Here is a 22,096-nt window from a genome sequence, read left to right as displayed (position 1 = left end):
ATTTTTTTTACAATTGTAAGTTTATCTTTGACTTAAAAAAAATCTTTTTAATGTTTTCAGATACTTACATATTATTTTTTAATTAATATACTTAGTTGAAATTGTAAATTATCAAAAAAATGTCTCAAATTGCAAGCTTCGTATTTTTCCGCTAGGTGCCTCTGCTGGCATGCCTCTCCCCCTTAATTTAACATTCGCATAATTTTTGTTTTTTTTTCGTCCCTGCGAGGACGCTCGAATCCGAGGACCCCCTCCTTGTGTACACGGCTAAATTATTGAGTCTGCGCCAATCATGTAATGAGTAAACTTGTAGAATTGGTAATAGTATTAAAATACCATTTAATAATACTGTGTAGAAGCGCATGCGCGATTTTCAGTGGATACTTACCATGTTTCAGAGAGTTTTCACGAAATACCAACGTGCAGCAGAGACAGTCTCTCTCTGTACTTCGCAGGGGTTGAACGCGTCAGAATACATCGCCAGTTACGCCTACAAACTGTTTTAATATCGCGAATATAAAACAAAATGTGAAAACTTATTGTTATTATTAAAAAAAAACACAGTTAAAGTAGAGTTGAGTGAATTGAACGATTTGTATTACTTTACTAATTAAATTGTATTTACAAATATTTTGCAGTGTAAACAAATTGTTAGGGGTTAGTATTTTTTCTACAATGTTAGTTATAATAATATAAAAAAAACGAGTAATATTATATTAATTATTATTATTATTAAGACACACACGACTAGTGTTACGTCCTATTTAAAATAACAGGTGTAAATTAAAATATCACAACCCCTCTCTGTCACCTAAACTTTAAAATTAAAAACAAAAACTTATTCATAAAACAATAAAATTGTAAGTAATTATTAATTATTAATGAGTTCGCGGAATAACGAAAAACATGTATTGTGATAATATGCGAATACAGAATTTCACGAGAGTCTGTTGTCCCGATCAGATAAACATGGTACAGTTATTGTGTAAGAAATGTTACAATAGGTAACATGTTTGTTAAAAGTTGTGGAAACAAAATACTATTTACGATGCAGCCAAATGTATGTGGATGGATAATAGCGGTTATTACAATATTTTTCGAGCTCGGTATGTATAGTTTTATTACTATTTTTATGACTTCTTCATTTACTGCCATAGTTAATTGAGTTACCTAGAGTCATAAGTCACATATTACAAAAATCGAGTTTTGAGATAATCGTAAAAAATCACAATTTTTTTCAATTCAATTTTCAATCAACAGTTTTTTGTAATGTGAAGAAACGTATTGAACTCCCTTGAATATTAATAAGTGAATGAGTCGATTTACATTATTTAAAAATATATAAGTATATGACGTGTCGCTACATTTCAAAATCAGCCAAGTCCGCCTTTAGGTATTTTGGACTTTTTTGTGAATTGCTGAAGAACTACTGCTTTCTAACATTTCTGCATTATCAAAATGTGGAATTTATTAGTTTTAAATATTCTATACTCGAAATTATATACACTTTCACCCTTGTGACTGTGTATTTGAGAAAGCAAAAAGCTGTTTTTCTCCTATTCATCTATTATGGACTTGGCTGATTTTGAAATCTAGCGACACATATATTACTTTTAAGGCTGCAGACAGACACTATGAAAAATAGATCTCCCTGATTGGTTAGAAAGGCATTGATAACCAATCATCATTAAACAATATGAGTTAGGACACAAACAATTAGCTTTATCAACGATTTTCACATGGTTTAAATTGACTTTTGATAGCCAACTATTGTTCTTTATATAGATTAATGCCTTTAGAATCAATTGGTATATTTAAATAAAAAATGACAAAATTGCAAAATGTGTGTTATGACTCTAAGTGACTCAATACTTCATTCAGTCATTAACTAGCGGAAACGTCAGTAGCGGGTTTAAGGACTTGTAGGCCCAGATGCCCAGAATGATTTTGAAATAGCCCAAAAAAAAAATTCGAACTAACAACGTAGGTACTTAGTAAAAATATCAATATATCTGTTAAGTAGAATCACATCCTGCAGCAAAGTGACGTCAAAAAATATTAGTGGTTTTTTTTGTTGTCTGTTTGACTGATTTTATCAGGCCGATTATTTGATGTTAGTTGTAAGGATTTTGTTGCGTTTTGAGGTAATATTTTTATATTCAATTTGTGAGAATTAAGTATATATATATATATTTTTTAATATTTTGGTATTATTTAATATATTTATAATTGATTTGAACTGTTTCAAGGCCCCCTTTTATTTTTTTTGACGAATCGATTGCTTCATTTGCGTTAAAGAAAATCGCATGGGAAGCGTAGAGTTCGTCAAATACATCAGTTTCACGCGAGTTTTAATATCTATTACGATTTTTCTTGGCGACGTGGTATTGGAGGCTGGAGAGTTTTGCAGTTATATGGTTACAATCCATCAAATGATACTTTGATGAAGTGGATCGTCAGCGAAAATACCAAGAGTAGACCTGGAAGACGGGTGTCGACTGCACGATGGTTCTGTTAATTATTGAAGGTTGTCACTGGCTTCTTCATACCTTCAGTTAGATATGCAAAAGACTGTATTCAAAGATCGACCGAGATATGTAACGAGAACATTAGACAGTCGTTACGATTCTCAATATAGACTAATATGAAAATAAAATCCACCAATATACATATTTGTAGTGATGGTATACTTGTTATAAATGTCCATGGCTGAGCAATTATTATGGGCCTTCAAAGAGTGGGGTTTTTTTGATAGGATTTTAAAATAAGAATTATTGGGTATACCGTATATGGCGAGGTGTGGGGGTAGGCTGTTAAGATTCGACATAAATAGTGCACACTAAACTTTGCCAGTCATACGTATTTGTTTTCATTGAAATAAGACAACAATTAGCAGATGATGCTGGTTGGTTTTAAAATTCAATTAAACCCTACCTAAATCAAACCACAATATTTACGTACCTATGCTATGGACGATCCGACAAAAATAGTTCAGTCATAATTATTTGTTTTCGATTAAGAATATATATTATTACAGATGGTGTTGGTTAGTTTTTTTTTAAATTCATTAAACCCTGCCAAACCTAAACCATTATCGATAAAAAATATTTTTCTATCTATAAAATATCTAAAATTATGTATGGTTTAATGATATAATTTTAGATATTTTATCTAGATAAAATAATATTTTTAGCTTTTATACCTATACTCTGGGTTGGATTAGGCAGGGCCTAATTGAATTTTAAAAACTAACAAACACTGTCTATACATTGTAGTCTTAGTTCAATAAAAACAAATACGTTTGACCGAAAAGTTTAGTGTGCACTATTTATGTCGGATCTTAACAGCCTACCTCCACCCTTCGCCACTGGATAGTGATACCTTTACCCAATCTATCGAGTAGATCTTAGCACACATTGCATAAAACACGATGGTAATTTTATTCGTTTGTAAGATTGGAATCCGTAGCCTACAAATAATTTAGAAGCGGGTCTTGTATCAAAAACCAATCAATGCGTGTGTTTGGCTCCAGTGTATGGACTCGGTAGGTTGACTGGACCAGCAATAACCGATTCTCGTAAAACATCTTTGAATTGAAGCGTCTCTATAAAAAATCGATAAGATATTATGTTATTATTATATTATTAGATATTATAATAAAGATCTAAGAAAAAAACATATATCGTCACCTTACTATTAAAACCTCGTAAGTCTGTTTGAGAAGAATGTTGAGGGGACGGAAAAAACGTAAGTAATAAAACAATATTTTAAACACCTCTCTAATCGATGACTCTTCTTACAACATAACACTTATTGTGAAATAAAAGGTCTTATTTCGGGAATGGGACGACTGGCCTCCGGACAATTGGACGCCGTACTGTCGTAGACACGTATACAGAACGTAGACGAGGTATTTTACTCAGTTTCTATCTACTACTTAGTAGTTTGAATTCATTTTACTCTTAACCCTTAACCAGGCCCCAGGAACTTACAAGGGCAATAATTATAATTCCTATGAAATATAACCTTTATTTATTTGTGAATTATATGTACTTATGAAAAATTCAGTAGGTCTAAGAAAACTACTAAAAAACTAGGTGGGAACGATTTTCCCATTGCCTGGTAAGAGAAAGGTTTAACAAGTAGATTGTGGGATGTATATTACCACAGCCTGACATTTTTCAAAATAAAACAAGCAATTTTTTTTGAACATTTATTACAATCAATCAAAATCGAGAAAATGGAAAAAATATTAATTATTATTAATTATTGTCTGTATGGAAATCTTCCATGCACGGAATTACACACAAGGGCACTTTGCAGATTTTGCATTGATATTTGGACCTGTCTTGTACTACAAAACCTGTATCGTCTGAACGTTCCTTCTTTTGCTTTAGGTTAGGTTAGGTTATGTTCCTTGCTTATATAATGTTTTCAATTTCCATTTGGCTTATATAGGGATTTTTTAGTTTCATGGTAATAAAAATATTAAACGACAACGGGCAAAGGTGGTATAATCCCCACATAAGTCCATGCATTATATTTCACAAAATATAAATTATTTTACATAATTGTAATACAAACATAGGAGAATAACTCATAATCTACCAAATATAAAAAAATATTGCGACTGATATTGTGTTTTTTCGACATTATGATATTATTTAACTGCTTTGCTCTAAAAACGCACGTACAAGTCGAGACATGTAAAACAACTAACCGTCAAACTCGCAGACGCATTCCGATTCACACTTCATTATGTTTGAGTCATAGGCAATATATTCGTTGTTGAATTTTGACTGATAGTGGGTAAAATAAAACCAATGCCCGATAAAACACAGCCAAATTGTATGTGTTAAGCATATTATTACCATTACCTGGTTAAGGGTTAACATAATGTGTTCTTTATCGCGGATTGAGAATTACCAAATAAAAAACTCTTTTTTCGTCGGAACTTATACATATGCACGATTAAATCATTGTTTACGCCTGTATATTTACATTCTCGCCAACTATTAAATCATAATTAATCATTTAAATATAAATAATAATATTGAATATTTTTTAAGTACCTATAAGTACCTAACGTCTATTTATTTTAGAATTCCGTGGCGTCCAGTTGTCCGGTGCCAAATCGTCCTAGACCCCTTAATTCCATGTTTGAAACCACGAGATTTACGAGTTTTTAAAATTTGTCGATTGATGGTCAGCATACTAGTCTAGAGAACCGAGGTTTTGATATGTTTTAAAATGTTTTTTTGCTTAAATTTTGTCGAACAAACTTCATTTAATCATAATATCGGACTTACGAGGTCTTAATAGTAAGGTGACGAAATATTATTCGATGTGTATTTCAGACAATACGCCATGATTTAAAATCCGTCAAAATCACACGAAATATATCTTTAAAAACGTAATGTCTATAGAAACCTAATAATTAAAATGTTACACAATAACATATTAATATGATAATGTTTAAAAATGTAATAACTAAATACGATTTACAAAAACTAATTAGCTGAGAATTTTTTTAAATGTAAAGATAAACTCACTGGTATAATTAGAAAAAGGTTAGATGAAATCTTATTATAAATTATTTATCATGGTTGTCTAAAGACGTTAATGTGGTCGCTGTTTTGTGTACTCTCTGGTATTGTAGGAACTGGGGGAGGTATTTTACATAGTAAGGGACACCTATAGAAACATTATAATAATTATTTTTTAATATCTATCTTAGTATATTATTTTTTTGGGTTTGCGGTGAAATTCCGAAAAATTAAATTTGATGTATCCACGTTAAATATAAGTATGATCAATGTTGCACTCAATTAAAATGTCAAATAGACAATTTCGTATTTATTCACATACTTCATAATATTACGTTGTTACTCGCTGTAAAAAACTCAATAATACACTTATTAATTATTTAATTTTTAATGGATTATGGATTATATATTTTATATAATTTCTTTGTTTTGTATCCATGCATATACATTTAGTTGTAATGTAGATATTATTATTGACAAATAAATTAAAATCTTACTTCTTGCTGCACAGCGTAATACGAGTATATAAATCTTACTGAACAACGTTAATTATTAAATATGTAATCAAAGTAGTCAGTACTGAGGCAAAGTGGATAGTTAGGTAAGTAACTAAATAACCATTTTTAAGTTGACTACCCAATTTGGAGGCTGTAATTGTATACATAGAAGTGTAGTAATATCTGTCGACATAAAATAGAACTAACGCTCTTAGTCGATAATGAAGTAGGTACTCGTCACAAAAACTGTTGACATAAATTGACATATATTATTATATAGATTATAATGGGCAGTCGATATCAAACCTTTCAATCAAGCGGTTCACAAATAATAATCTCTCAATTGAATAATCGTTCCTTGCATACTGTGTTTGTACGCAATATACTACATAAAACTACCAAAATATTAAAGCCATACCTACTATCATTGTAATATTAAAATATACTTACATGAAACAATAAACAACCATAAAACAGTTTTGTTTTTATTAATCAATTATGCATCCATTTATAAAAACTGAACTTAATAGTTGGCCGTAATTTCAAATTGAAATTAGAAACAGAAGATACGACTTTTTTTAGATTCCGGCATTAAGGATTATTGTTTTTGGGATTTTGGTACTAATTCGAGATTTTGTCCGGCATCCTAATTTTAGATTGTTATCTCTTTTATTGTTATTATTGCGTATGTGCAATCCACATGTACACCCACGATGGCCGCGCAGCTTACTCGTCGGCCTATTAGCGTCGTGGGTTACAGGTTTGAATTGTGGGTCTGGCAAGTACACGTCATATTGTTTTTCAATTTGTGTATGCGTCAGAGTATGGACCCAATAGGTTGAGCAAGTGGCTGACATCCATTTTTCGTAAAAACAAAATCTGTTAAAGTCTACGGAGGCCCATAATAATATGATTTTATTAATTATGATCGCACATGGTCGGAAAAAATATGTAAATGTTAATTATGTATAACAAATAAAAATAAATCAAATTAGATTCAATTAAAAATAACTCCTTTTTTATATTTTGACATAAGTTTTGATCAAAAGCTCATATCAAATGAAATATTAAAAGTTTACATCGAATTAGTGCGCGCGTAACGTAACTCGCACCAGCTGAAATGAATTATTCAAGTAATGACACCCCGCTGAAGCGCCAGATTCTACCAACATAATAATATGTATTGGAAAGGAAATAATAGGTCCCGATTCCAAGCAGATCTGGTAATCGCTGTTATATACAAAACAAAACATAACAGTATGTACATAACGAAAGTTCTCCGTTAAATAGTAACTAATGATTGTTTATTGTTTCGATTATTTACTCATCGCGCTTAATTACTACTGTGGTTAGCATAATCGCTTTTTGCCGATAAGCCTTTTAGCCAGTGATTTTCAAACTAAGGGGCCTACCCTATAAAAGCCCGTTAAGGGGGGACATGCTCAGTGTAGGTCAGAATGGAGCTTTTATTGCATTTTCAAATCACGATCCTGGACATTCATTAAACGTTGTAGATAATCTATTCATATAATTTTGAAGCCTTATTATCCTTTAAATTTATTTTAAACATTTGATGACTGCATAAAGTATTTTTATTACATAAAATAGTATTCTTTTAAACCTCTCGCTCTAATGTTTTAGAATATAGTCATATTTCAGTACATGCATGTGCAGTGGTGTTAAGATTTTTTACATTTATTAATTTTTAAACGCATTTATAAAACCATTAGTATAATTTATGTTGACGTTATTATAGTGAAATATTTACGATAAAAAAGTATATTGATAATCTCTATGATCCCAAATTTGACAAGAATTGGCATTTTATTATTCAAAAAATGGGCAAGATTAACACATTTGAAGATAATTCTAAAGATACTCATTGTAAGCTTTGTCTTTGACCATTCAAGTGTGATAAACATCCTACGAATAATGATTGCTTTATAATAATTATTGACCTAAGAATAAGGTAGTGTTTTTTTGAAATACGCCATTTCTTTTGGCATTCCCCAGTGGTTAAGCTACAACATACGGCCGTAGCCATAAATTGACTCCATTTTGACCTACTCTGAGCATGTCCGCCCTTAAGCATAGAGCGAAGACATGTTTCAGAAATTAGAAAAAAATAGTCTATTAAGTATAATATTTATTTATTAAATCACACAATTAAATTAAAAGTAACGGAGTATAGGGCAAAAACAGATTTATTTTAAGATAACTTGTTTTTAAGGCGATACTTCAGTGAAACAACAAATAATTTTCAACTATGTCTATACGACGAAATTTTGGACTCGCTGGCAGCCTTAGAGCGAACGTCGAGGTGTCAATACGTCATTTTGTTTCGTGATGGCGACGGGTGTATTAATTCTTAAATCGTGTAAAGATGACTAAAAACGTTACCCATTTACTTTAAAAAGAAAACATGTCAATGAATATTTTATTATTGTTACTAATAGAACATACGTTAAAGTGCCCACCACCACCCGTCATATATGCACAACCGTGGATATGCACGGCCGCTTATTAAATGGACGCATATTGGATTTATATGACAAATTATATTTCGGTCGGCATGCGTCATTTGCACCCGCGACCCGCAATCCGCGCATCGCCTAGCCACGATCTTTTTAGACCATGCCTCAACTGAGGTATACCCTTAAGCTCTGAGAAGTATTCTGAAAGTTAAGTTTGGTTAAATATTGCATTGTAGTTATCAGTAAAGTAGGGGGAGTTTATTTTGGAGGGGATTTTGAGTAATTTAGTCACCAATAATGCCCGTCACCGCCTACTATGCACTCATCATATTATTGTGCATTTTTATCAGAATACAGACAATAGTTATTGGTAAAAAATAAAGTACATTGTAAATGAAAAGTCAGAAGATTGGGAATTTTTCAGATTTAGAATGCCGTACCGTTTATTTTACTCCCTACTTCAATTATAGTTTGTCAATTTATGGCTACGGCCGTATGTTGTAGCTTAACCACTGGTGAATGACAAAAGAAATGGCGTATTTCAACGAAACACTACCCTATTCTTAGGTCAATAATTATTATAAAGTAATCATTATTCGTAAGATGTTTATCACACTTGAATGATCAAAAACATAGCTTATAATAAGTATCTTCAGAATCATCTTCAAATGTGTTAATTTTGCCGATTTTTTGAATAATAAAATGCCTTATTATTGTCAAATTTGGGATCACAGAGATTATCAATATAATTTTTTATCGTAAATATTTTACTAAAATTATCTCGTCAGTAATTATACTAATGGTTTTATAAATGCGATTAAAAATTAATAAATGTAAAAAATTATAACCCCACTGCACATTCATGTACTGAAATATGACTATATTCTAAAACACTAGAGCGAGAGGTTTAAAAGAATACTATTTTATGTAACAAAAATACTTTATGTAGTCATCAAATGTTTAAAATAAATATAAAGGATAATAAGGCTTCAAAATTATATAAATAGATTATCTACAACGTTTAAGGAATGTCCAAGATCATGGTTTGAAAATGCAATAAAAACTCAATTTTGACCTACGCTGAGCATGTGGGCCGTTAAGCCACCGATTGGATAGTAGGTAAATTGAATCAGAGGCGTATCTGTGATTTTATCCATATGTATAGGAATCACTATTCGTTGGCACAAGTATACCCCAGATTGTGGATGACAGGTTTTTATGACGGTTGGCTATTAACCAGAGCACGGGTTCTCATCCCATGAATTGAAACTCCTAGTAGAGTGAAATGATGTTTTTTGAGGGGGTCGCCAACTAATTAACAGTGAACTGAAAGAAAATATTTGTTATGATGCAATCTAAAATTTATTTTTAATTGATTTGAACGTTGATTTTTAAATAATAGACTGTGTATTACGCACTTTTTTCAGACTAAATTGCATATTATGTTATGTAAAATTGATGTCTGTTCTCCCACGATGGCCGAGCGGCTTAAGCGTCGGCTTATGGTCGTGGGTCCTAGGTTCGTATCCTGGGTCTGGTAAATACACATTTTGTTTTTCAATTTCTGTCTGGAGTCAGAGTATGGACCTAATAGGTTGAGCAAGTGGCTATCATCCATTTCTCGTAAAAGAAAAATCTGTTAATACAAACCGCCACTCTATTGAGGCCCATATGATCCTATTAGGATTGGACTTGGTAAAAAGAAAAGAATGAAAAATATTATATGATTCTCAGGAAATCGACACATTGACACTTAAGCCCGGTCGAATCGAATTAAAAACTGCAAATGCATCGATGCAACATGTTGCTAGTTTATCTGCGGCCCATGTCGAGTGAAATTTGTTACATACAACAAGCAGACTTTTTCTCTACCAGAAAATGTCGTCGAAGTACATTCATTTATAATATATTTTGTGAATGACAATAAAGTCACATCGAGAAATTCAACATGCTGCATTCGAGGAGTGTTTATATGTGTGACTGTGTTTAGAGTGGCATTCGAATTTATACATCTTACAATACATATATCAATACATCATTATCTCCTGAGAATTGTCTCTGCAACGAGCCCGAAATATCGAGGAAAGAATAATGGATAACATACGGTGACAATCCAAAAATTTAATATGTACGACTACATTGTACAAAATATTTAAACTTTTTTGATTTGGCGTCCCTAAGCAAAGTGCCTTCCTTAATGCGATGTTATCAGATTATCAATTAAATTTCTCTAAATTGCAAGGTTCGTATTTTTTCGCTATGTGCCTCTGGTGGGTAGGTAAAGACATCGCTTTAATCAGACTTATAATGCTGTGTTCTTTTATTTTTAGTTCCATGTTGTCTGAACATTTGATATTCCATATTCACAATCGAAAATCTAAAGGCTATCAATATTTTCTATGTGCGATCGGGCTAAGGGGTCTTACGCACTATCGACCGCCAGCAACCGGGTTGATAGCAATTTTGAGACATGAGAAAGGAAATCAACGTTTACACTCGTCGTAGCGGCAAACAATCATAGTTTCTGGTTGCCGGGGACAAATCGAGAGTGCTTAATAGGGCTAAAAGGGTCACTGAAAATTCGAAGATATATTCTGTTTAAAATTAGAACAAATAATGTATCAGAAGAATAAAAAATCAATTATAATAACTACTAGATAAAAAGAACTTCTTATATACAACGTCTTTAAATTTTATGTTGAATCATATAAACTTGACTTGACTAGCTTAAACGATCAAAAAAAATATTAATACTGAAATATCATTTTGACATGTCATATTGATTTCCATAATAATTTAGTTGCTAGGACCCCAGACCCCTAGCAACCAATGATGGTGTCGAATTAACTTTTCATACAAAACAGAATTAACTGAAAATTAATTCAATTCTACTTAATGATGGCTAAAAGTATTAAACAATGCATTGGCATCGTGTTCTGATATATTCTAAAAGTCTCAAATGTCTAGCTAGTCGGGAAGTTAGTTAAAAATCGATTGCAAGATTTGTACCGGACAAAAAACCACCGGACAAATAAGAATACGAGCTAAGAAAAACGTTGTAAAAATGCAACGCACAAAACATAGATCACTAAAATTAAACCAAATGTGTTTGTAATTATTTATAATTTTAAACAAACCAAGTGTGATGTTTGACTAGTAGTAGGTAGTTAGTAAAATACTAGACTAGTTAAAATATTGGGACAATTGTGAATTCACACATTAACACGACAACGTGAAAGAAAAATAATTAATGTATTACTTTTTATGTTTTTCTTCGCCCTAATAATCTGTCTTTTTATGCAAATGTGGAGGAAGTCGAAGGCCACATGGCTATTATAATATAAGGGGATCACAACTTGAAAAAGGCTGGGTACAATTATTATTGGAGGAATAATGAAAAAAGGATGGAAAGGGAGGGGGGGTTCAAATCAGGGATTGCAATACCGGTATTTCAAAACCGATATATTCGGCATTGAAAGTGGAAACAAAATCTATTAATTTACGTAAATGGTTTAAAATAACTGTATTTTTTGTCGGATTACGTGAAGTCTGGTTTATTTCCGTTGCCCTTCAACGCCGTTGAAGACCAGCAATGGTACATGCTAACATATTAATATTTTAAAGAGATTTATATTTATACATATATTTATTTATAATTAAGTATTTCTTTTATTCAATGAATAATTCACAAGATTTAAGAATATATCATTCTGATTATTGAACATATATAATTTAGAAAAACACTTTCTGAGAGACTATATTGTAACCAATAGAAAAAATCTTTTTTGAAAAAAGTAAGCCACCCCGGCCGGGGATCGAACCCTGAATCTCCACGGGTTTACGCCCCATTCCGTCGCATTTAACCTATATGCTACAATATGTAAAATAAATAAATTTGATTTGATTTGATCACTTTCATTAGACTCCATTTCTATGAAAGGAGGCTTTCTTCAACATCTTTGATTGTAATGCTGTTATATTGAAAACTAGCTACATATAGTTTTAATCTACAATAGTATGTGGGTACCTACACTAGGTATAACTATGTTGATTTGTACGAACAAAAATTAGAGTAGTAGAACACTCGTTGGGCAAAGAGCAAATAGAAACGAAGAATAGAAAAACTATCCATCGAATTTAGTATACACGCTGGTATAGTTTGATAAACTATTTTCATCTAAGCGAGTACAAATTCTGTTAAAGTTAATTCATTGTCTCTCGTCTTAGAAGTTGTGAGCACAAATCATTCCGTCTTGTATTCCGGAACGAGAAGAATTGCAATAAATAAATAGCACGAAAAAAACAAAACAAAGAAGAATAAATCTTGCACGGTTGATTGCAAGAATCCAATAACTGTGGCCTTTAGCCAAAAATAATCTAGAGAAATTTCATCTCTAAATTACTTAGGTATACCCCTACATAACCTACCAATAAAACACTCAGTTTTTCTTCAATTTTCTGACAGATGATGTCAATGGAAAATGAATTAAAGCATTTTTTTTTGTCTAATAAAAACCTGAATCAGCTTATCGTATAACATATTATAATATGTATGAATTTGACGTTTCCAAAAGAAGACACTTTTCATTTACATGACTTTATTAATTATTAATTGTGGAAATATTTTTTAGATATGCAGGTTCACACAACAGATTAATAAATAGAATTCCGATAGGCTATACCCTAATACAATACATTTTGACACAGGGTTTTGAATATGTGAGTGTCCTTCGAAAATGAACCACACATTATTGACGTGCAATAGTGTGTGTTGCAACCTTAAAATACACCCATATTGAACGAGCGTCAGTGGATAAACCGAAAGCAGTTATCAGAACGAATGACAAGCGTATTTTTGACATGTGTTTAAGTTTATCCCATATTCTTCCACACTCGAAATCGGTTGCCTGTTACTACATATTATCCATTATGTATTTTAGTACCCATTATTTATGAGTTCTCCGCGCAGGATATACTATTGGATATACTCGGAAGCTCAAGATTAATTCGGATATTTTCGTATGTTCTCGGTAGTCTTCGATAAGATCGTCCAGTGAATCGTGCCCAAAAATAAGAATTGTTCCAATTCAGTTACGACTCCAAAGAACGACTTGGGGCGATCGGATGCGATCGTGGTGGATGGTCGAGCCAGTCGGTCTGCCTGAGAATCTGCCAGAAGCCAGAACTAATAACGTATAAGATACCTTCTATTTATATTCGAAATTCTTTGGAAATTACCTATCAATTTAGAAGAGTACGAAAAGTATAGAGTAGTAATTTAGTAGAGTAGAAGAGTAAGAGTTTAGAAGAGGAATGACTGTACCTACTCAAAAATCCTTGGACTGACATCATTTTAAAGGTAAATAATTATCGATGTAGTGTTTAAACCGGTGATGCACAAACCGCGGTCCAAAATAACAAGACAGTACTTTATCACCAAACTTCTCATTGAAGAAAACAAAATTCTCATTTCGTATATACAAAGTTCTATCACGTAAATACATAATATGTACGTAATGTAGAATGAAAAGTGATTGGAGTAGCTGATAATACAATATGTAACTATTAAATTTAAAACAATGAAATGTATGTCTCGTTTAGTACGTTCATTCTTCTTTACTTCATTCATTATTTTTCAACACTTTTACTCACTGCAACCCGTGAAATATTAGATTATGGATAAATAATTAGCCTTTCTTTTTAATAGGTTGTGCACCACTGGTTTAAACTAAAGATCTTGAAAAAAATAACTAAAATATCATGGAGTGATCCGTGACGTCGGTTAGTAATTAAAGTAATACCTACTTTGACAAAAAAACAAAAGCCAATAGTAGCTGCTCAATTTAAAAAGCGCTTCAGAGAGTATTATAAGAGCCATTAGTTAAAATTTGTCGTAAGTAAGTATCGTACTATGTGCGTGGGCGCGAAACCCGAGAGAGGTTCAATCCTCCATTTTCAAAAAAGATTTTTTTCTATTGGTTATAATATATTTTCTCAGAAGTGTTTTCAAAATTATGTATGTTCAATAATTAGAACGTTACATTCTTGAATCTTGTGAATTATTCGTTGAATTAAAAAAGTAATTAATTAAATATATATTTTGGTTCACTTATAATTGATAACACTTGCAACTGAGGGTATATTATGAACCAATCAAATCAAGAGTCGCAACGATCGAGTTGGCATGCTGAATCGTTCCGTGTAATTTTATTGTTATTTAAAGTCGACGATTGCACAAGACGATCGTTGAATCTGGTTGGGTCTACGAGTCTATTGGTGTAATTGGGCTTTTACTCGATGGACACACTTGTAGGCCAGCTATTTTTGGAATAAAACAAATCCTTTAAAAATATGAAATATGAACAAAATGATAAATATTTGTGAAAACTTACCAAATCAACATGTTTCTCGAGTTTATCGTGAATATTTTTACACTTAAATGATAAATATTGTTTACAAAATACACACAACTAGTTTATTCAGAAGTTATGACGTTTACAAGAATGCACGAGTTAACTCGTCCGTAGCCTGATGCGACATACATACTTTGACGAGTTAACTCGGCTCTGTAGTGTAGTATATTATTGGCTGCTCATCTTTTCATCGTATCAGATTTTCTTTTTGTATGCCCTGAAAATTGACAAATAAATGTCAAAGCAGTAGTATGAAGTTCTGCACTGGTTTATTTTTTCCCATAAAATATATAAATTTAGGCTCTATCTCTCGGTTATATTTAAATTTCACGTAAAAATTTTCACTGTGGTACAGTTCGCCATGAGTTTTTTTTATTGGAAATAGATGACCGTATACTATAGGGTCTCCAATTTTATTAGATTCACTATGAACATTAATTCAATTTTCATAGCTGATTTTGGCAAAAGTCATGAATACAAGAATGAAAACCTAACATAACCTAACCTGACGAATACTCCAGTAACTCGGCTATTTTCAAAAATTGTTTGCTGCTAGCTTCTTGTAAAGTGTAAACTGACAAACTGACTGAATTTTATGTTAGTACTATACGACCCAAAAAGGTATGACGGTCTTTAATATAGGGCCATATATTTCCGAAACTACATTTCACGGTAAAATGTGATACGGAGAACTGCATACGTACAAGTTTCCGGACAAGCCATCTATATATATTATAAGAAGTTTTTTTCAACATCATGACTAGGGAATCCAATCCCGAGCCAAAATTCTGATCCCGGGATTTCGGGATTACAATTTGACAATCCCGGGATTGGCATTTTTTCCATTGTTAATATAAAATTTTCATATTTACAAATAACATTGATAAAATCGGTCAAAAATAAATCTAGTATAATTTATACTATTTAAGACATTTGTTAAGACATTGTTAATATTGTATACGTTCAATCTTGGAAATACATTTAATGGAGTAAATAATATTGTAATATAAATAATAATGTGAATTTAATATGAGATTGCTGTGTCTGATAGTAAAAACTTAATGAATGTGTTAGCGAGATTTAGAATATGGCCTTTCCGCTTCAAATCTAATTAGACAGCAAATATGAAACTGCCGTAAAACGTATGAGATCATGGTAGAATTACTTTGTTAATAGTGCTAAGCATTGTTTTTTTCCAATCTTCCAATCGGCAACTTACATATGGGTATAAATCAAACTTCATCTAAACTCAGTTTATTTCTAATGTAGTTATTTCTTATTAAAAGTATTTTTTCTGTTATATTTTCGTTTTTATTTTATTTTCCATAAAAATTGATAAAAAAATCAATCCCGAAAGTTACGGGATTATGTTTATCAATCCCGGGATTCATAGGTATCAAAAATAGCTCGGGATCCCGGGATTGGAATCCCTAATCATGACTATACATATTATCTCACATAACTTCTATAAAGAAAATAAAAGTGACTCAAAGTTGAACCGATTGTCAAAGTTATCCAAATTGTTTGTTTAATTTTATTAAATACTCTACCTTCATGGAGTGGAAACAGACGTAGAGCTTTATTATACAAGCGAGAAGAAACAATTTGATATATTATGTACTACCTGCATGAAAAAAAAAACTTCTCGTCAATTTGAAACAATAAGTGCGGGTTTCGTTAAAAAGTTTTCTTTAGAAGCTTTGGCAATATGTATCTCAATTTATTGATCTCGATTCGTTCCAATATTTTCAAATTCAATATACATAATATTATTATTTTACATTGAGCTTTTGCGAAGCTTTCTGTGCTGCGATGCTCGTGATTTTCCTTGGTGACGCTTCTATTGAATTATTAGTGGCAAGTGGAGGTAAGCTCTCAAAAATCAGCATAAATAATGCACACTAAACTTTGTCAATCATATTTATTGATTGTTATTGAATTAGAATATATTTTGCAGATTGATAGTACTTATTAGATTTTTAAAATCAATTAAGCCCTGCCTAAACTAAACTATAATAATTTAGGTATGTTATGGGCAATCCGACAAAAATAGTGCATACATTTTCAGTCATACTTATTTGTTTTCATTGAATTAAAAATACGTGTATTACAAAATGGTGTTGATTATTTTTTTATTTTCCTTCAAACAGCAAATCTTTGCCAAATAAAAATTCTCAGTCAGTAAATGTGTTATATAATTGTCATTATATACGCTCACGATGGCCGAACGGTTTAAGCGTCGGCTTATAATGTCGTGGGTCTCAGGTTTGAATCTGTTAATACAACCTCCACCCTGTGGGGGAATGGGACAACTGGACGTCAGGACGCTTGGACGCCGCACTGTCGTAGACACGTATACAGAACGTAGACGAAGAATTTTAATCAGTTTCTATCTACTACTTAGTAGTTTTAATTCATTTTACTCTTAATATATTGTTTTTTTTTATTGCGGATTGAGAATTACCATGCCTAAGGATTTAATATAGAAATAAAAAACTCTTTTTTCGTTGAAACTTAAACATATGCACGACTAAATCATTATTTACGTGTGCATATTTAAATTCTCACCAAACATTAAATCATAATATAAATAATAATATTAAGTACCTATAAGTACCTAACGTCTATTTATTTTTGAATTGCGTGTCGTCCAGTTGTCCCGGCGCCAAATCGTCCTAGACCTCTCCCTGCAGAGGTCAATTAATGATCCTTTCAGGGTCGACCATGGTTCAGTAAGTAAGTGAGTTATCTGGTCGTGGTTGTAAATTTAGTTTAAAAGAATTATTCAAATTTTGAAACTATTTTTCTCGGATGTGCGAATAATATTTTTTTCGACACTACACAATCCGTTTGAAATGTCACTGATTATTTTATTTTCTCACAAACAATGTGGGTTGTATTTATTATTTCACTTATACATGATAGGATAATTTATAATATTAACTGAACGAATGATGTTCACTGCAAAAGTCGGCGGGAAAAGCGCTATAGGTTAGCCATCCCTTTTGCTTAGTATAGGTTAACTTAATTTAATTTTGAAAGTGTACAGTTATGTTCGAGGTTCAAAAATTTCTACTCGCAGAGTGCCCCGCACGTTTCCTCTCAAACATTTGCAATGTTTTAACGTTTTTTAAGGACACGGATGTCAGTCAATATTCAATGCATCTCTTGGACAGTTAAGCGCGAACTAAATTGAGGTGCATGTCGCCTACTGTCACGCTGTCGCGGCGGTAAATTTAGTCTATAGTTTCGTCAATTTGCAGAATATTTTGAACCATCACCACCTCCATAAATTCACTGGAGAATGACACTGATGAAAAGTGCCAACTATAATGTATTAGTAGGGAATCCAATCCCGGGATCCCGAGATCCCGAGCTATTTTCGATACCTTTGAATCCCGGGATTGGTAAACATAATCCCGGGATTTCGGGATTTATATTTTAGTTTTTTTTTATAGAAAATAAAAAAAAAACTAAAATATAACAGAAAAAATACTTTTAATAACAAATAACTAAATTAGAAATAAACTGAGTTTGAATGAAGTTTGATTTATACCCATATGTAAGTTGCCGATTCATTTTATTTTTTCACATAAATCAATAAAAATGAGAAAGATTGGAAAAAACAATTCTTCGCACTTTTAACAAAGTAATTCCACCATGATCTCATAAGTTTTACGGCAGTTTCATATTTGGCTGATTAATTAGATTTATGAAGCGGAAAGGCCATACACCACGATTTGCTCTACTATTTTAAATCTAGCTAACCCATTAATTAAGTCTTTACTACCAGAAACAGCATTTTCATATTAAATTCAGTTTAATTTTTATTTTACAATATTATTTACTCCATTAAACTTCATCAAGATTAAATCAAGGTTGAACAATTAACATAATTAACAATAATAATTACAAGATAAAAAGAACTTTGTATATACCTACAACAATTTTAAATTTTCTGTTGAATTATTATACTAAATATGCTCAAACTTGTACTTGATATGAATTAAATAAAAAAACAAACAAACAAATAAATATAAAATACTGAAATGTCATTTTGACATTTCATTTTGATTTCCATAGTAACGCAAGTATATATTGATAATTTAGTTGCTAGGACCACCGCCTTAGTAACCAATAATAGTCTTTAACTTTTTACGGATTTTTCTGAAATAACTTTCTATACAAACAGAATTAATTGAAAATGAATTCAATTCTGCTTAAAGATGGCTAAAAGTATTAAAAGAATGCATTGGCATCGTGTTCTGATATATTATAAAAGTTTCAAATGTCTAGCTAGCCGGGAAGTTAGTTAAAAATCGATTGCAAGATTTGTACCGGACAAACAACCACCGGACAAATAAGAATACGAGCTAATGAAAACGTTGCATAAAAATGTCTTAAATAGTATAAATTATCCCACATTTATTTTTCACCGATTTTATTAATGTTATTTGTAAATATAAAAAAAAATGTATTAACTATGGAAAAATGCCAATCCCGGGACCAGTCCCGGGATCCCGGGATTATCAAATTGTAATCCCGAAATCCCGGGATCAGAATTTTGGCTCGGGATTGGATTCCCTATGTATTAGTAATTTGAATTATTATTAATTATTCATGCTAATTTCAATAAATTTTAACAGTTTCTACTCTTGCGTACGTTAAAATGACTTCCGACATGACATCCATAGATAATATTTTGAACAGAACCCCAACTGCAGACCATAGATAATATACGATATTTTTATAGAAAATACATAGTGCCAACCACTAAAGACAAAAAAAACATGATTTTGAAATGAAATTCAAAAAGTGTAGGCATGTGGAATATGATAAAAATGTTCAAAACGTCCTGCAGGTGCAGTTCAACGTGAGGTGACCTCATTATTGTTTTAGTGATTTCGGCAGATTTTGCCAACTGACAATGTTCGTTTAAAGGTTCGTAATGTACTACGTGCTATGGAAGCATCAGTCTGACCATTTCAAACACCCACGGTGGCCGCGCGGCTTAAGCGTTGGACTATCACGCCGTGGGTCTCAGGTTCAAATCCTGGGTCTGGCAAGTACACATATTGTTTTTCAATTTGTGTATGAGTCAGGGTATGGACCTAATAGGTTGAGCAAGTGGCTGACATCCATTTCTCGTAAAAAACAAAATCTGTTAATACAAAACTCTACTCTGTGGAGGCCCATATGATCCTATTAGGATCGGACATGGTCGAAAAAAAAATGTACTACGTGCTGGGAGCATCAGTCTGATACCATTTTAAAGACCAAGAACAACGACATTATACACTTTTTTTCCGTAGCGGCAGCCCGTGACAGTAGGCGACATGCACCATGACATGGACCTCAATTTGGTACGCGATTTACAATCATATTATTAGCTTCTTCAAGGACGCGAAAGTAAGCCAGGAATTTTCCGTCGGTGATTTGAAAATAAAAAAAATGTTTGGCTATTGGGATATTATATTTTTGTGGAAAGTTAAGACATTTCCGTACTAATAGGTAAAAACAGTTATGCTTGTAGTCGGCTTTATTGTTTTACACTGGATGACGTTAGCTATGTCGAGGCAAAATTTTGGCCAAATTACTATTGTTTTAGCTCTAAAATGAACGAAATAAAAATGCAAAATAAGAATAAAAACGTCATATTAGACTCAAACAGGGAACTGAAATACCTAACTGGTAAGGAGTAGTAGGTAAGCAATCTCGAGTAAGGAATAATCCGGGATAAACCTAAACGCGTGTCAAGAATACGTCATACATCGAATATTAACAACTGTTCTCGGTTTATGCATTGACGCTCATTTAATATTGGTGTATTACACACACTATTGCACGTGCATAATTCGTGTGTCATTTTCGTAGGACACTCACACATTCAAAACCCTGCATCAAAATGTAGTGTATTGAATTATTACCTATCGGAATTCTATTTATTATCTGTTCTGTGTTTAAAGATAAACACAATCTTTGGAAGAAGAAGTTTCGACAAGAATTTCTATTAATTACTACAAGAAATAAATTATTGCAATTTCTGTGTATGCACTTTTTATTTTCATTGTTACTTATGGTGTGCCACACAATTCTGGGAAGAGCTTTGGTGTGCTATGGGATGGAAAAAGTTACGAAATACTACTTTAAAATATAATATGCAAGCAAGCGCGTCAACCATTGCGGGTAATGTATTGTGTAGACATGCAGTTTAAATGGCTGCTATTTCTGCTGTATGTAACTTAAAATAATTATACTGCGGTTTACGTTTTCAGACTTAAGTTTGACAACCCACTGCCTAGAACTGTGTCTTAGTTATGTAGTTTACAATATCACACTTCAGCATCAGAACATAGAGAAAGCACAAGGTTGCAAAAATTATTTTCCCCGCCCCCCTCCACATAGAATATACAAATAATATTAATAGAGGAATCGAGAATAATCTTGTGGTGGTTTGAAAATCAACGTGAAAAAAGTCTACGTTTAGTGCAATAGCACCTGTCTTAATCCAGATTTCCCGTAATTAGCGACGGATAAAAAAAACATGGAGATTGTCAACAGCTTTAAATACTTGGTGGTATTAATCATGGGCAGCACTCGAAATGGAATATTTTACGAACCGGAGCGTTCAATAATTTTACGAAAATATTAACATAGTTATCTAATTGCATGTGTATTTTTTAAAAATAAGTGTGTTAGATTTTTACATTATATGGAAAATCTAGGTGAGACGGTCAAATTATTATATTCACGAGACGGAGCGATAATTTTGGGGATTTTACGAACCGGAACGGTTCTCCGGACCATTCTGAGCTCTTATCATGAGAGATAGCACTTTGCAATGAGAATACAACTTCCAAGTGTCCCATACATGCGAAGTTTTTGGATTTTTATCAATTTCACAGTATCTAGCTAATCGTAGATATTGATTAATTCGGTGCCACCATAATTCCGTTTTAACAGATTGCCCCAGAATCTTTCTGAAAACCCGATGTTTAAACACTGCAAGTTTTTGCTAATCAATTAAGCATTATAGCGCGTGTACACGTGCATGGATTTACTGGCAGCAATAGTGCATATTTTAAACTATCGGACAATAACTGTTTACACGTAAAAGTTCTGACTGTCTCTCCAATCTCATTCTTCAAGAGTAGAGTCTCCGGCAC

The 22,096-nt window shown here is 32.2% G+C and overlaps 1 protein-coding gene across 1 annotated transcript in view; it reads left to right on the top strand.

The window, feature by feature from the left end:
- Positions 1 to 884: 884 nt before the first annotated feature.
- Positions 885 to 22,096, top strand: part of LOC147065227 (junctional adhesion molecule 2A-like) — a gene marked incomplete at its 3' end in the record, with an annotated part of 33,369 nt that continues 12,157 nt past the window's right edge. Inside the window, exon 1 of the mRNA XM_085956949.1 lies at positions 885 to 1,106. Within this exon, the coding sequence (XP_085813075.1) occupies positions 1,010 to 1,106 (97 nt within the window). The remainder of the gene's footprint in view (positions 1,107 to 22,096) is intronic.

This window comes from Rhyacophila brunnea, unplaced genomic scaffold, assembly GCF_057557595.1.
Source record: "Rhyacophila brunnea isolate RB1 unplaced genomic scaffold, BYU_Rbru_1.0 scaffold_6, whole genome shotgun sequence".
Taxonomy (NCBI): domain Eukaryota; kingdom Metazoa; phylum Arthropoda; class Insecta; order Trichoptera; family Rhyacophilidae; genus Rhyacophila; species Rhyacophila brunnea.
This window is presented reverse-complemented; position numbering and strand designations above follow the sequence as displayed.